The sequence below is a fragment of the Astatotilapia calliptera genome, chromosome 9, assembly GCF_900246225.1.
Source record: "Astatotilapia calliptera chromosome 9, fAstCal1.2, whole genome shotgun sequence".
Taxonomy (NCBI): domain Eukaryota; kingdom Metazoa; phylum Chordata; class Actinopteri; order Cichliformes; family Cichlidae; genus Astatotilapia; species Astatotilapia calliptera.
The window spans coordinates 19,954,597-19,971,195 of record NC_039310.1 but is presented as its reverse complement, the minus strand read 5'-3'; the positions used below and the strand labels follow the sequence as shown (position 1 = coordinate 19,971,195).

General features: G+C 41.9%; 2 protein-coding genes across 4 annotated transcripts in view; both read left to right on the top strand.

Moving 5' to 3' along the window:
- Positions 1–25: 25 nt before the first annotated feature.
- Positions 26–12,056, top strand: ncapg2 (non-SMC condensin II complex, subunit G2). Of its 2 annotated transcripts, none has more exons than XM_026179797.1 (26): positions 26–597; positions 3,025–3,207; positions 3,395–3,506; positions 3,801–3,958; positions 4,100–4,234; positions 4,353–4,447; positions 4,525–4,681; positions 4,783–4,875; positions 5,095–5,220; positions 5,350–5,529; positions 5,691–5,843; positions 5,977–6,199; positions 6,291–6,388; positions 7,131–7,301; positions 7,393–7,463; positions 7,582–7,732; positions 8,189–8,362; positions 8,465–8,581; positions 9,063–9,215; positions 9,989–10,088; positions 10,455–10,657; positions 10,759–10,893; positions 11,018–11,121; positions 11,202–11,302; positions 11,393–11,492; positions 11,589–12,056. In XM_026179797.1, exons 1-26 carry the CDS (start codon positions 520–522, stop codon positions 11,638–11,640), a joined length of 3,423 nt encoding a protein of 1,140 aa, XP_026035582.1. In that variant the 5' UTR covers positions 26–519; the 3' UTR covers positions 11,641–12,056. The 2 variants fall into 2 exon arrangements, with proteins under 2 accessions (XP_026035582.1, XP_026035581.1); XM_026179796.1 differs by having other exon boundaries at positions 7,128–7,301.
- Positions 12,057–12,959: 903 nt separating this feature from the next.
- ptprn2 (protein tyrosine phosphatase receptor type N2) overlaps positions 12,960–16,599 on the top strand; it is a 158,002-nt gene continuing 154,362 nt past the window's right edge. For both annotated transcript variants that reach the window (XM_026179795.1, XM_026179794.1), the window contains exon 1: positions 12,960–13,308. In XM_026179795.1, coding sequence (XP_026035580.1) covers positions 13,197–13,308 — 112 coding nt within the window. In that variant the 5' untranslated portion in view covers positions 12,960–13,196. The remainder of the gene's footprint in view (positions 13,309–16,599) is intronic.

Genomic DNA, 16,599 nt, shown 5'->3' with positions numbered 1-16,599 from the left:
GCGCCTTGCAAATAAATGTCTCTTGACTGGGGTGTAATCCATAATATGAATCATCCACAGAAAAAGTAATACGAAAACGCGATAATGTTACTCGTTTACGCTTTTTGAGACACAGAACATCTGTAGTGGTTTGCCGCCATCCAGTGGCAAAAGCGGGAATTGCAACTGTACGTCGGCGTCGAAACAAACGTGATGACGTGTGGAACCGACTTTATCCAAATTTGCGCGGGTTTACTGTTGTTATGGCTCGCTGTCATTTCACTGTTTCCTTTCACAAAATCCTTAATAAAAAGGTAACAGACGAAGGAAATGCTGCTTAATTCAGATGCGCATCATTGTGAGCCTTAATACCAGCCAACCCTGAGTCTGCAATTAGCACTTTTGACGGTAACAACAAACGGACTGCCATATTTGTTGTTGTGGAGTTGTTACAGCGAGACAAGCTAACGCTATAGTGGCTTCATAGCAGCATTACAGGAAAACTTACGGTTACCTCGGATCACTGTGGAAGCAGGAACCATGTCCAAGCGAGAGGCATTTTTAGAAGCAGTCTGTAAAGAAAATGTGGAGGACTTTCTTCGCTTTATTCAGCTTCACGTAAGTAGCTAACTCAACTAACTATTTGACAATGCTGGTTTCGATCCCAACTTTGACAAACTTTTACTGTCTGTTGTAAAGTAAACATTTTTCCCTCCTACATGTTTTTTTAATACTCACCAAAGAGGTTTTGGCCTATAACCAAAGGAAAAGTCACCAAGACGATAATAAAAATCTTTCAGACTATTTTTTTAATAGGCTTTGATTTACTCAAGCATAAAATAAATCAGAAATATCAAGAAAATGCATGCACTCCTGTTCAATAAGCTAAGACAGGCTCATCGTGTTAAGTCCTGTTATTATTAGGTACACCTTGCTTTTGCCTTCAGAAATGCTTTAATTATTTGTGGCAGAGATTTAAGAAGATGATGGAAATATTCCTCAGAGATTTTGCTCCATATTGACATGACAGCAATGCACAGTTGCTTTAGATTTGTCAGCAGCACATCCATGATCTCGATCTGGTGACGGTTTGGGACATTTGAGTGCAGTGAACTCACTGCCATGTTCAAGAAAGCAGTGTGAGATGATTTGAGCTTTGTGGCATTGCAAGCAGCCATCAGAAGATGGGGACGCTGTTTTCATAATTGGATGGAGGTGGTCATCAACACGACTCCAGTAGCTGTGACATTTAAACCATACTCAACTGAAGCTGATGGGTCCAAAGTGTGCCAAGAATATATCCTCCAGGCCATTACATCACAGCAGCCTGAACCATCGATGCAAGGCAGGATGGATCAATGCTTTCATGTTTTTTATGCTAAATTCTGACCCTGCCATCTGAATGTCACAGCAGAAATCGGGACTCATCAGACCAGGCAAGGTTTTTCTGATCTTTTACTGTCCAATTTTGGTGAGCTTGTGCAGATTGTAGCCTCAGTTTCTTGTTTTCGGCTGAAAGGCCTGGCAGCTGGTGTGGTCTTTTCCTGCTGTAGCCCATCTGCTTACGGTATGACGTGTGGTGCATTCAGAGATGCTTATCTGCATACCTTGGTTGTAATGAGTGGCTATTTTACTTACTGTTGCCTTCCTATCAGCTTAAAGCAGTCTGGCCATTCTCCCGTGACCAAGGCATTTTCACCCAGAGAAATGCAGCTCACTGTAAAGCCTAGAGATGGCTGTGTGGTAAAATCTCAGCAGATCAGCAGTTTCTGAAATACTCAGACCAGCCCGTGTGGCACAGACAACAACGCCAGATTCAAAGTATTTTAAATCACCTTTATTCTACATGCTCATGCTACATTTGAACTTCAGTTGTGTGTCTACATGTCTAAATGCACTGAGTTGCTGTCATGTAATTGGTTGCTTCACCCTCCAAAATCTTAGACTGAGCAGATGGAGACGAGCCTGGAAAAAGGTACAGGGAGGAAAACTCCCAAACTGCAGGATACAAAGTTGTGTATAAATATAATTTAAGCCCAACTTTAAAGCAGAGAGGCTCTGCCCTTCCTGAATCCAGCTGAATGCTCTGCAAATGTACTCTTTTATAGCCGTAGGAGGCCTGTACTCTGAAATAAAAGTGCTCAGTTTTACACTGTGAGGTCTTTAAAATGTGATGGAGCTCAGTGATTAAAGGGTTTTGAATGTGAGGAGGACAATTTTAAATTCTGCCTTTGGTTTAACAGGGAGTCAATGGAGAGAAGCCAAAATGAGAGAAACATGACCTTTCTTTCTACTTCCTGTCAGTACTCACACTGCAGCCCGAGCTGAGGCTTTTCTCAGAGTTATGTCACAGATGGATATTAAGCAATCACAGCACATAAGTCCACAAGTGTTACAGAGAGACAAGGCAAAACCACCCAGCATAATTTATTGATGATAAGCCTGTTTAACCCTCATGTATGGAGATTCCCCCCATGACCGTTCATAGACCAGCAGGTGTCTGCAGGAACCCGAGCATGGTGGGAACATAGACAGGTCCCCCTACAACTCTGTCACCCATGCCCCATTAAAAAAAAGAAAGAAATGAAAATAAAAGAAATGTTAAATTAGGTTTGACCTGAACAGTATGTAAGAGTTAGCTGTGACAAATTCAGAATATTAATATCAGGGTAGTTTTAGCATCCGGTGGGGTAAAAAAGGAAGAAATTTGTCCTTTGTGTGGTTTGTCATTAAGGCAGACTTGAACTTTTAATTATATTTCAAATAAAAATAAATAAATGTGACCTAAACTAAGTCTGACTCAGCCTGGTGAGAAGTAAATTGTGGATTTTTATGGAGAAAAAATGGATGTGCTGAAAGGTGAAGTGAGAAAAAAATGCATGATCATCCTTTTCTCTCAAATATCTTTTTTTTAATGTGGCGGTCACAATTGACATTGGAATTACAGACAAAAATCATTTCTTCAGTTATTATATTTTTATTAAATGTGCATAACACATGGCTGTCCAGTCAAAGCTGCGCCTGTCTGTCTATAAATCTGAGCAGAAGGACAAAGCCGAGCCCTTCGATGTGGAGGAGGTGTTGCAGGAGATGCCCAGAGAGCAGAGGGAGGCCCTGTGGAGAAGACTGGCATCTCTGCTTCAGGACGTCCTGCTGGAGTTTCCCACAGAGCGCTGGGAGGGCAGGAGGGAGGAGGAGGGCATGCAGGAGGAGCCCACTGCAGACTCTGTGAGTAAAAGGATCAGCTCACTGACCCCATGCTTAGTCTTTGTCAGTGATATTATTCGAATATTAAGGACTAGATGTATGCAAAGCACTCCTATGTTGATTTTTGTAATATCACATTGCTTTTAAGCTTTTTCACATTTTGCTTAATTGTATTTTTTAACATCTGGTTCATTAACTTTTTTCCCAGAAACACGCTGTGGCTGTTGTGGACGGCGTGACGCTCGTCTCTACAGTGTCTCTGCAGGTTTTACAAGACGACCCCTATAGCCCCCTTCTGGAAGTTACCCGACGTCTTCACGGTGAGTGTTTGTGTTTTTTGCACATTTTTACAGCAAATGAGTTGCATATGATGCTCTTCCCATTCAGATAGATAGATGGATAGATATTTATACCTAACTTATAAATATATACATTATAGAGCTTTGATTATCCTGTAAGAGTAGAAACCAGCTGTTATAAGTACCAATTCTTTTACCAGCTATGAAAAAACAACCTGAGAAACCATCATAATTGCTCAGTTTATGAGATGAATCGTGGACGTTTTCAGAAAGCTTAAATAATAATGAGCATCTGTGTGTGTCGGTGTCCTTCAGATGTACTGGTGTCGCTTCCTGTCTCAGAGGCACCTCTGCAGAACCACATCCACGCGCTGTGTGAGGCCTGGTGGAAGAAAGGGCTGCAGGAGAAAGAACGGTTTGGGCGCACTGCTTTCTTTGTGTCTCTTCAGAAGAGCTTCATTCTCAAGAAACCAGTGAGTGTAACCCCTCAGTCACATGTCAGCTCCTCAGCTCTTTCAGCAGGTTTTCACTCTGAAAGAAATGTTTTCCATCAGTATCCAGTGCGTCTCACAGCAGTCTGCTGATAACTGGTAACCTTTGTGATCTCTTGTCAGGGAGCTGAGATCCAGAGAGTGTGGAGGCTCCATGACGTGCTTTTGAGTCTTGACTACACATCAGAAGAAAACAAGCAGATAATCGACTTGTTGCTTCAGTGCTTTCACCGCCCTGCTCACATTAGAAACGATGATGTGAGTTATGCTCAGCCGCTGCGTGCTTGTTTTCACGATTCACTCCCTGCTTTATTTATTTTTATCGTCGTGGCTTCCCTCTCGAGCTGTCAGTCTGATGATGTGTATATTGTCACAGGGAAAGCGATTCCTGGTGTTTCTTTTCAGCTGGAACGTCAACTTCATCTGGGTTATTCACGGCACAATCAAAAACCAGCTGGAGTTTTACAGCAAGTAAGAACCCCAGTCTTTTCTCGCCGACACGCTCACTTTTCTTTTCATGTTAATAACAACTAAACTCTTCCATTCAGGCCCATCACTGCTCATATTGCAGAGATCTACTTCAGAGCATGGAAGAAGGCTAGTGGGGAGTTCTTGGAGAAGATCGAGAGCTTATGCATTCAGGATTTCATGCAGAATGCGATCTTCCTTCATAGAGCTTCTCCTGTGCATTCCAAAGTCCGACAGGTAGACTGTAAAATAAAAAATGTGCATGTTTTAAAGATGTTTTTAGTCCTCATATTCATCGTATGGAGTGTCATTCTCTGCTCTCTTTGTCTCATATTCAGATTGTGAGCTATTTCCACATGAGGAAGGACTGCCGCAACGTGGACAAGATGCTCTATAATCTCTACAGGCCCATACTTTGGAAAGCTCTCAGTGTACGCGTATTTCATACAAGTTTTAGCCTCGCTTTCAAGCAAAAAAAACCAAGTAGAATATTATTAATTAATGAGAGGACGATCCACACATTTAAGTATATACAGACCAGTTGAGATTATGTGCACAGTCAACCCTCAAAAGGCCCATCGTGAGCCAGCTGAACCCTGAATTTTTGACATTTAATTCTAATCTAATGTGTTTCTGTTTGATTTATTCAGGCTCCTAACTTTGAGGTGCGTGCAAATTCCACTTTGCTTTTCACCGAGGCTTTCCCATTTTACGACCCGAGTGAAAGCAACGAGAAGATAGACGAAAACATTCAAAAGCAACTGGACACAGCAATGGTGAGAACCTTTCAAACCCCCGCCAGGCATTAAGGGAATATTCGGTGTATCTCAGTAGCACAAAGCATTTCTAAACTAGCGTTGTCTGAGCGCAGACAGAATCGTAAATGTCACCTGTTGTCATCCCAGAACCTCCTTGATGATCCTCACCCGACAGTGCGCTCCAACGCCACCCTGGGTGTCTGCAAGATCCTGGCTAAATGCTGGGAGCTCCTCCCACCTACAATCATCACAGACTTCGTGAAGAAGCTGGTGGCGGAGCTGGCGGCTGACAGTAGCTCCCCTGATGTCCGCTGCTCAGTGTTCAAGGTGGAAAATGTGGCTTCTTTCCCTTCCTGAAAGAAGAGAAAGAAATCGCTGTCCTGACATTTTGCCAGTTAATTATGCGGAATAACTATCGTTGGATTTGCATGAGTCATGGATAATTTATTTAATGACTTGTGGTTTGTGTAATTACCCTCCTTCTCCAGTGTCTGACTATTGTCCTGGACAACGCTCTCAGCCATCCACTTCTGGAGAAACTCTTACCTACCCTCAAATACAGCCTTCATGATAACTCAGAGAAAGTCCGGATAGCTTTCCTCGACATGCTTATGAAGGTCAAAGCAGTGCGTGCTGCAAAGGTAATGTATGTGTAGGTTTTTTTTAAAAGCTTTAACAGGCTGTCGCTGTCCCTCATTGAAACAGAGGAATCCAAAGACGCCTGTTAACACAAATTTTACTTGTCATTTATCTCCTCTATCTACCAATCTCCAGTTCTGGGACGTGTGCAACATGGACCACCTGCTGGCCCGCCTTGCCATTGACTCACACTCAGTTTCCAAGCGTATCGTCGACTTGCTGTTCAAGTCGTTCTTCCCGGTCAACGAGTCGGAGAAGGAGTGGTGTAACCGCTGCATCACCCTCATCCAGATGAACCCCATGGCTGCCAGGAAATTCTACCAGTTTGCTTATAGACACACAGCACCCACTAACTTAAGTAAATGCACAGCAACAAAACCTGATTTATTTTTGCATGCTGTGTTTTGGATATTTTAAATATGCTTGTACCGTTTTATCTTCTCCTCCAGTAAAGCTGATGTTGGCCATTCGTCGTGTCCTGAACAGCTGCATCCAGGTTGACTGTGACATGACTGACATCAATGACAGCAACAAAGAGAACAGCGCAGTAAGACGGAAACACACAGACTGACTTAATGTGCGCGCATTAAGTCAAATCTGAATTTATTTAGATGACTTTTTGATTGATTGAAACAGTACACCATGGAAGTATGTATATAAAAAAATAATATCCTACCTCGTTGCCACCCACTGTTTGTTTCCTGTTTCAGCAAATTGGCTCTTGCTGTTTTTGTTTTTCAGAGTGTAAAGTGTCCATAATTAGAATAGAAAGTGTACTGCTTAAAAAAAAAAAAAGCTGCATCCACAAACTGAATGAGTGCCTCACACAGACACCTTCACATGAGTATTAATATATTTTAAAAAATAGTAAAGATTTACTCAAAAACAAAACAAAAAAAACCTGAGCAGAAACTTCTTGGGCCAGCTGTGCCATTAACTCCACAGGAAGCATTATTATTAGTCACATAATTACATGAAAACACTTCGAAAGCCACAAATGGCACAAACGTGTCTCTAAGTTCACATCATTGACTTAAATTAGTGGAGGAAGCCTAGCAAACAGGTAGTGCCTACAGCCGCCGGAGATGTGTAAAAATAACCACCGATGCAGTTATCAGGATTTCACAGAGGTGAATTCTTTTGGTTCCAGGGTGTAAACATGTTTATTTCTGCTGTAAAGGGTTAAATCCAGCCTCGTGTGGCCACTAGTGGAACTGCAGAGATAAGAAGAAAATGTGCTGAAACACGAGCTCAGGCTGTGTCCTCTGTGTGTCTGTTCATCTCAGCAGGCGGCACCTGCCTTGTTGGGGAAAGACATGACCATCGTGTCCAGTTTGCTGGAGGTCGTGGTCATCCTGTGGAGAAGTGTCTCGAAAGCCCTGAAACAAAATGAAGAGGCCCAGAAGTATACGTGTGCCAAGTTTGGCTCTGTCATGTCCAAGTATTTCCAGGCCTTTGAGGTACGTCCACTGCAGTGTGGTGCTGTTGTATTTTTTATATATTTATTTTTGTCCCCTGAATAAATGTAAGCAGTCATGATTTGTTTTCCAGGATGAGCGAGCTACTGTTCCTCTCATACAGCTGGCCTCGTTTATGCCCCCGACTGCAGTGCCGATGTTCAGGTGAGCAGCTTTTTTTTTTTTTTTTTTCCTGACTCAGATTTTTATGTTTTTGTTGCTTTTTCTTTTACCAAAAACATCCTGGATAATCCTCTCCTTCATCCTGCTTTCTTACTCCTAGCTGTGGAGTCATGTCTAGACTAAGGAGGATGGACTCGGGAGCTGCTCCAGCACAGTACAGCCAGCTGCTCGACTGCCTCTGTAGCTGGGGCCAGGCTGCTGACATCCTGGAGCTCATCACTGACTGGCTCACAGAGTCCCTACCCAAAAAGGTACTCGCTTTATGCAATGCCTGACATCTTTGCAGTCTTCTTTGTCTGTCTCCAGAACACAAAAGTTTAAGATTAGCCTTAAACTTTTTAATAAAGCTTATGATTACAGCTGGATCAGGTGGCCCTTAGATATACTGCTCTTTCACTCCTCTGGCATTATCTACAACGACTGCCTCTAACTTTTGACCACTTTCTCACAAAGTTTGTGTTATGTCTCGTTTGTTTGTGGTCTCTCTGTGCTCCTCTTCTTTCGTCTTTTCTTTCCTTTCATGACAGATGACGATTTAACTTTCTGTCAAGAGTGTTCTTCCTCACCACTGTCACCAAATCTTTGCTCACAGCATTGTTGGGTTCTCTCTGTACTATTGTAGAAATTGGCACTTTTCATGAAAAAAAAAAAGTTAGATTTTCTATTCTTTTAAAAAAAAATTTCTCTTTTTTTGTGGTCATCTTAAGGACAAGGCGACCAGTGGTCGAAAGGTATGCATCATGGAGACGGTGGAGACCAAACCCGACCTGGCGCTGGCTTACCTGGAGCACATTTTCAGCCACACTTCAACACGTGAGAAGGTCCTGGCTCTCGGTGCGAAACCACTGAAGCAGCTGCATACAGTTCTGGGGAACTGGAAGGTATTATGCATGTCATTCAGTACGATATTTGAACCGAATGACAGAAAAGTGTGAACGGTTCCTCCATTAGAAGTGTGTTTTCTGTCATTTGTGTCTCCATAGTTGGTGCTCTACAGTCATCTCAGCTCCACCACAGAAGACCCCAAACATGCCAGCGTGGAGACGGCACTGAACGCCTTCAAGCACCACGGCCGCCTCGGCGCACATCTGCAACATAACGTGAGGCTTATAGCACTTTCTGTCATTAGACTCTCCACCTTAATAGTTAATATTTCAGGCAACACTGGACTGTAGTAACACATCTGTAGTTTGCCGTTGTATCCCAGAATGCAAAGCTTCACGGGAAGGCTTTTAGCTCAGATTAGCAGCAGATATTTTGTTGTTATGTTGGATCAAGTTCTCACAAACTGCTCTGGAGTTTGTTAGGAGCTGGACTCCTTCAAACGGTCTCAGCTCAGGTGTTTTGTTCTACACCTGAGTGTAATTACCATGTTCGCATCCGCAGGAATGACCTACGCCAAAGGGGAAAAGGAGCCAGAGTTTGATTTCAAAGGCGCAGGTGTGAAAACACCATTAGATTTGTGAGCTAAATGTGGCCATGGGTTGATTTGGGTTTTTTTTAATTCCCCTACCCCCCCCTCTTGTTAATTGTGAAAAAAGAATTAAAAAAAGAAAATGAAAGCTTTTCTCTCTCTTTCAGCTGTCAGATGGCCGTGACTACCTGCTCTCTCTGGAGCATGTGGCTGCGTGGGTAGCCGACAGGGTGCTGCCCTTTCTAGCGAAACGTAGCGATGATGACAGCGAGGACTCTGAGAAATCTCAGCCACAGCCGCTGGCTGCAGAGATAACCGAGGTGAGCTCCACAGTTCATTTTGTGAACATGTGTTTGTATCAAGAGCTACTTTTTTTTTCTTTTTTTAAGCAGGGGTTTGAAAATATTGAGACATTTAATTTGGTCAAACAAGGAAAATGTGTGCGGTTTCCATTAAAAGGAGACGAGGCTCTGGTTTCCAATTCAGCACAAATGTGTGATTTAGGCTCACATGATGGGTCATCAGCCTGTCTGTTTAAAGAAATACCGATTAGCTATTTCAAAGAAGAGCAAAGATAAATTCAGATGCGAGGTCGGTTTGTGACGAATGGTTCTGGTTTATCTGACCAGTAAAGTCAATCCAAGCAAAAGATTTCTCTCACAGGCGAATTAAATCACATCTCCTCGTGCATAAATTGCCACTTTCGATTGTTAACTCACTCATTTTCACCCGGGCACACAGCGCCGAGGCTGAGTTATGTTGTTATCCAGAACATTAGGTTTTTGTGGAGCCTTTTTTCCTCCTGCTCCCAGGACTTTCTGTTCTGCTTGGTAAATTTAGACTCTTCATTGATTGTTCTGCCTCAGTCCACACACACTCTGTACATGCCTCCTCCGGTTAATACTGCCGTGGTGAAATAGCTTTATTATCTCATTTTAGCATTATCTGTTTGTTTCCATTTTTTTTTTTATTAGCCTGTCACTTTGAGTGTTGAAAATAAACCTGCTTGTGTTGGACATAAAAATGAGCGTTATGCTAACATGTAGAGTGGGTGTAATCCCTATTTGTTGTTTTTGTTTTGTTTTCTTCACAGAGCTTCCTGACAGTATGCCGTGACGTTTTGCTCGTGGGTTTGGGCGATGAGACATTCAAGGGTCAAATCCTACACCTGTGCTCGCTCATCCTCCTCTCAGGTGAGCGTTTCAGATGGTCTGCATGTCTGTATTTACGCCGAGAAATGCCAGGACTTTTGTTTTTCTGAAAATAGCCTACTTCACCCAAAGTAGAGAGTTGCTCCACATGGTTTACAAAGCATCTTATTTTTAATGAGATCAAATGCAAAATGTATCCACATGTCTACTCTTCTCTTCCTCCCATCGCGTTTTCATGGAAAACGAGGAGAGTGGGACGTAAAGCGTTGCACTGTTTTCCCCGGAGCAGTTCTACACAACTTAATAGTGCATTCCTTTTTTTAGTTATCAATCTTTTTTGTCAGAAGAAAAAAAGGTTGTTGAGAAAAACTGATGAAATTTGAAGATAACGCTGCTTTGTGTTTTCAGAAGCGGGCTACCTGTGCATCCCTGCAGTGTTGCCAATTTTGAAGGAGGTGGCAAACAGCTATGCACCTGAGGACAGCAAGGAGCCTGAAGAGAATCAGGAGGATCCAACCACTGTTATTTTAGGTGTGGTGTCTAACATTTTCCAGAAGATTATAGAGCTCTTGGCCCGTCGCCTTAGGAAGGATCCAGAGGAAGGAAAGCAGGTTTTTCAAAATTTTTATTTATTAAAGTCTCTGATGGACCTGGCTGTTCCGGTAACTGAGCTTTAACCTCCATAAAATGTTCTCTTCCTGCTCTGATGCAGCTCTGTCAGTCAGCTGTTCCCGGTCTGTCGGACTTCCTTCAGGTGGCCCAACTCTGGGACCGAGCACCTCTCAGCGGGGTCTTCTCTACTTTATTTGCGGTTATCGTTGTGGAGAAGAGACATTTGCTTCAGAAGGTGTGAGCTGACAGAGGAGGGTAGCAGCACAATGGACGCACTCAGATTATAAACAGTTATCCTGCATTTTCTGAGACTGATGTGGGACTTTTTGGAAATATTAACGTTTGTGTTTTTTTTAAAGATTGAGCATCCTGAGGCGGTGATCATCCCAGAGTCAGTGGACGACATGCCTCCTTTGTCCAGGATCTTGCTGTCTGTCCTCCTCAAGTCACAGCCTGTTACCAGGTCAGTATTGAAAGTTTCTTTTCATTAACTTCCATGAATGAGTATTCCAGAGTCTAATGGTTTGCTGTTGCTTCTTTTAGGGCATTTCTGGCAGAGGTCTGCACATCTGTGGATTCCGAGGCCATCGGCAATCTCGTTGAACTCGCAGCCGTCCTGCACGTCTTGGCGGTCATCAAACACGGTGAGCTTCCACTTCCAAAAAACGGAAAACTTTAAAACTGAACATTTTTCCTTCTGGTCCTAACGACACATTTCACTTGCCGCCTGTTAGCCGGACAGTCTAAAGCGGGCTTGAAGAGCGCAGCTGTGTCCGTCCAGCAGCAGCTTTACAAACATGCAGTCACCTTTGCAGACAGCACAGACGTCCAGAGGTAAGCGAGGAGGAAATCTGATGATTTTGTTTTGATGACTTGTGAATAATAATAACTAAATTTGGCTAATCATCTTTTTTTTTTTTCCCCCAACAGGGTTATTTATGAATCTTCTGTGACGACTTTGAATGAGATTCTGCATTTATGAGTTCCAACTTTAAAAGACAAAAGTTTCGATGTGATGTATTTTCTGCTTTGTTTTGTTTTGTTTGGTCTGCTTTCCTGAAGGTCGATTTTCCCCAGCCACCTTTGTTTTAAGGGTTTGGATTAATACCAGGAATACAAAGTTTTCCAAGGCTCGCTAAACTCCTGCATTGTATTTATTTCTTGATGGCATACAATACTCAGTTCATGTCTCAAACTTTCTATATTTATGTTAACAAATACAGATTGAGAACTTGACTTAAGAGATATGGTGGGACTTTTCTTTTAAGCTTTCACTCGCCATATATTTTTTGAAAACAATTTGAAATGCATATCTTCATCGTGTGTCTGTTTATGTGTCTGCTGCTCTGTCAGCTTGCAGTTTGCTGCTAATCAGAATAAAACAAACAGTATCAATCAGCCTAAATTTGATGTTTATTTCCTCCTCAGATGTTTTCTTGCCCGTGCGGCGCTTTGCAGAGTAATAACAGAGAAAACAAGCCGTAAATCATCCTCTCACTTCCTTTCATTCTCAAAGAGGGAACCGCTTGCATTTTCAGACTTTACATACGGTTCTTAAATATTTGTTAACACTGCAGACAGCAAAGCTTCTAGTCTCAAAAAGTGGCACGAGGTAACATCACCTGATGAAGTGGTTAGATTCACCGCTTCATCTTTTGTCCAACACAAAGGAACAAACTATATGCTTTTGCAATATTTTGTTGATGTCACCAGTTCATCTAAATTCCAGGGTTAAAACGAACGTAGCAGATTGTAATACATAATTCACTTTAAGTTTTACTAAATTTAGTTTCTACCGGGTTGTTTTAGAGAATCTGATGTGGATAAAGAAAACGAATACAGCTATGATGAACACAAATGGAGACATTAAAAAATGTACTATATAAAAGTTTAAAGCTAAAAAATTTAAGTAAATTAAATAAAATGAAATATATGTATATATATTTTGTTAATATTAGCCCTGTATTTATTTTATTATAAATATCATATAAATAATAAATTTATATTGTATTATTTTAATGCACCTGTACTCTAGAAATGTAGTAGCAGCTCATTCATTGATATTCATGTGCAGTATTTCTGTAACTCCCCTGCAGTGCGCGTCATTTGTTTCCCCCAGTCATCTAAATCAGTCCTATCAATCAATCTGAACATGTGGGGGTTTTCACCCCCCACCCCGGTTTCTGTATGTTGGCTGCAAGCCTTTCGGGCAGTGATCATTCACATCTCTCCTTTCCATCCATGCACCCCTCCCGGCTCGGTTGCATGCTGCACGCATCATCCCTCCTCACCATGTGTGTTTGACGTCAGAAACTTAGGAGGGGCTCCTCCGTGAGGCTGGTTGCTGTTTGTGGTGCTGAAACAACGCCTGTATTGTGTTGCCGTTTAGCCACTTCGGCTCCAGTTTCTACCCGTTTTTTCCGTATTGTTATTATTATTATCTGAGCCCTCCGACATGCTCTCTCTGTGAGTCTCCTCCGAGCGGCCGACACTTTGAGTTTGGGGTTAAACAACATGCTGTTTTAGCGGAGGTGAGCGATGGATTGGAGTATAGGCAGGAGCGGTATGGATTCAGTCTGGTGTCCCGTCCTCTTCGCGGCATTGGCTGTCAGCCTTTGCTCCTCACCTGCCCTCGCCGACAGAAAATTTGGTAAGCAGCTGTGCTCCACTTTCTGTTATTGCTTTTTTTTTTTGTAACATATCATGTGTTTTAGGTTTTTAGTTGTTTTTCTTTTGTATGTACGCTCACAGGCTCTGTCCGTGGTGCTAAATCCTCCCGAGTTGCCCTCTTTTGGCTCGATCTCTAATATAAACAGTTGCTCTCTTTGCAGAAAAGTTCCTAATGCATGCTGAGACTCATAATGTCGGTATTTGCAAACAGTGTATCACCGTCTTGGTGCAAACTTACCTGTGCCGTGGGCAAGACTGGATGAAACCTGAACAGGGAAAAGTTACATAACCTCTCAGGCCTCATGGACACAATCTTTCCTGCACACTTTTTGTATGTGTGACCACCTTTTACCTCCTTCATCTCTAGCAATGCATCCCATTTCATATTCCTTTAACAGTTTCCCAGCACATAAAAATTACTCACACGTTCCCTTAAGGAGCATGCAATTTTAAACTCAGTTAAATATTTGATGACATCCTATATGCTCCCCGGGAAAAGAGGGCATATTTCATATTGCTATGTTTCATATTCAGACTTGGCTGAGGTAAATTTTCATTACCCTTGATTTGTTCTTCCAGCCCTGCCTCAGACACTGCTCTGTGATTTGAAAGAAAAGAGTGGCAGATGTCCAAAGAGTGATGTATTGGAGCAGCCGCAGTGATAATTGTGTCCGTTTAATGAGACATATGAGAGATTAAATGATTCATTTTCCTGCTTCAGTAGTGTGTGAGCTCATTTACACTGAAAAAAAAATCAGATGTACTGATCCAGCATCAGGAGGCGGAGCACATATTTTCATAAACTTTATCATGAGCTAGAGGCGAATATAGGTCTCTGGTCGCCTCTTCTGCTCTGATGATTCATACAGACACTGAGCTGCATCATATTCTGTATATTTAGAACAGGAGGAAGCCCTTTGGTAACCTGTTGTCTTATTTTCTCATATAAACACATATATTCTAAGTGATCAGATTAACAAATACAATAATATGGAAAGCCCAGAACTTACCCTTTTGTTCACTGGGTTTTTCTCTCTGCAAGTTGGCTAATTTATTCTTCAAATTCTTGTGAATGAGTCAGTGCTCATATTCCCCGAGTGCATTTCTCTCATTGAATTCTCAGAGTGTTTTTCTGTGTGTGTGAATGAGGTCTCCATTGTCAGAGTGTGGCTGAGAGTTGGGGATGGTTATTGTTTTTAATGAGCCCCACTGCGGATTATGCCATGTCACAGGGAAGATTTGGATCAAAGTGCACTCATGATGTGACTCTATTTATATAGCATATGTAAAGCTCTCTCCATATGTGTGTATATATATATATATATAAATATATGTGTGTCTTGATCTAAAAATAACCACATCGTTGTGTTTGTGTGGGAGAGACGGTGAGAGCACGCTGTGTGTGGGTGTATACATCCTGCATGTCTGAGAGCACATGAAAGCCAGACGGAGAAAATAAGTCTGCAGCTACAAGCTCTGAAAATGCAGTTAATGGCTGTGATATTTAAGTAGTGGTGTGAATTTATGTCCATACGCACAACATTTTCCACATTGGCTCAAAGACTCCACCCCTGAGACACTTCAGCAGTTATCCAAACCTATTATTTGCTGTGTGGGAATAAAGAGATGAGCATTAGTGATCATTAGTGTTTTCATCGATTCTGCATACAGGTCAACTCAACTACTGATTCCTGATAAATGTTCTTTGTAGAATGAAAAGAAGACGCACGCCAAAGACTGTATATAAAAGACTGATATGGCACTATGACATCACTAGGTAGGCACAGCCTGTTTGGTTGTTTTTCAATAAATAGGACAAAAATGTTTAATACATCAAAGAAGAAGACTTAAAACTGGTGACGAGACCATTGACTTATCGGGGGAGTGTTACTGAGGTCATAGATCAAGTAAAGCTGTACAAGTCCCCCACTGCTAGCTATTAGAAAGAATGCAGGTTTAAGCTGCATTATGTGGGGGGGAAAGTATCTGGCTAACATCACCTAATCTTTGAATTCAGGTGTTTTCAGTCCTGTTATCACAGGTGTATAAAATCAAGTACCAAGCCATGAAGTCTGCCTCTACAAACATTGTGAAAGAATGTGTTTTTGTAGAGAGCCCACTGAATTTGAGTATGGTGCTGTGGTAGGAGGCCAACGTTGCATCTCTAGAGATTTGATGTTTCACAATCAGCTGTAAGAGATATTCTTGCAAAGTAGGAGTGTTTAGGAAGCACAACAACTGAGCCACAAAGTGGCAGATCACGTTGTCAAGGTTTGCAGGTTGTAGACCCGAATGCAGACTTCATAAACAAAAAACAAAACAAAGTAGAAAAAAATAAATAAATAAAAGTACCACAGAATTTATGTTATTTCATTTCCCACGCACAAAGATGGATGGACAAGAACGCCTTACGATTCTAGATTCTGAGGAAAACGGGGGCTTTAATTAAATATTGGAGGTAATCGGGGAGACTGGAAACATCGGGGTAACAAGACACAGCTGAAAGTGATTCTGGCAATATTGAAGGAAATGAAAGTAATGACTCAAGAGGACCAGTAAAACAGAGTAACTGCATAACAGAGACAAACACTTGACAGCGATGTATGCGATGACACCAGGAAGGCTAATTTGAACTAAAATGCAGGGAATCAAATATAAAGTAATCTAGAAAAAGATTTACAGGGCAATGGATTAGAAAAGTAGCAAGAACTAAAATCTAACCAGATTCTAGAGTTCAAACAGAAAATAGAGACAATAATATAATCTTTAACATCAGCACCAAAACTGTGTGTTGGGAACTTCATTACATGGGTTTCAATGACGGAGCAGCTCCAGCAGGTGAAATGTGCAGGTGCCCCAGTATGTTTGTCCATATAGGTCGCGTCATTATTGGCTGAAAGCACCTTTTTTGTACACTCTGTGGCTTAATCAATGAATCAATGCAACTGGCAGAAAAACATGCCAGCATTGTAATAAGGGCCTGATAAGCTTGGAAGCAGAGGATTTTGATGGTTGGACACCTCTGAACCTACTTAAACTGATTCTGGATTCCCACCACTGGTAATAATATAACAACAGCAAAACAGAAACACAAGATTAGAATAAACTCATTCTTTGCTGCTTCGCTCGATGCACAGGTAATCATCCGTTTTGCAACATACTATGGCCAAGATTTCTAACAAAGACAATTTTTCTTTTCATTATGTCCTGAAACGAGTTACTGGGCCCATGAACTTAGCAGAAAAGTGTTTTAGATGTCAAGATTGAAAGC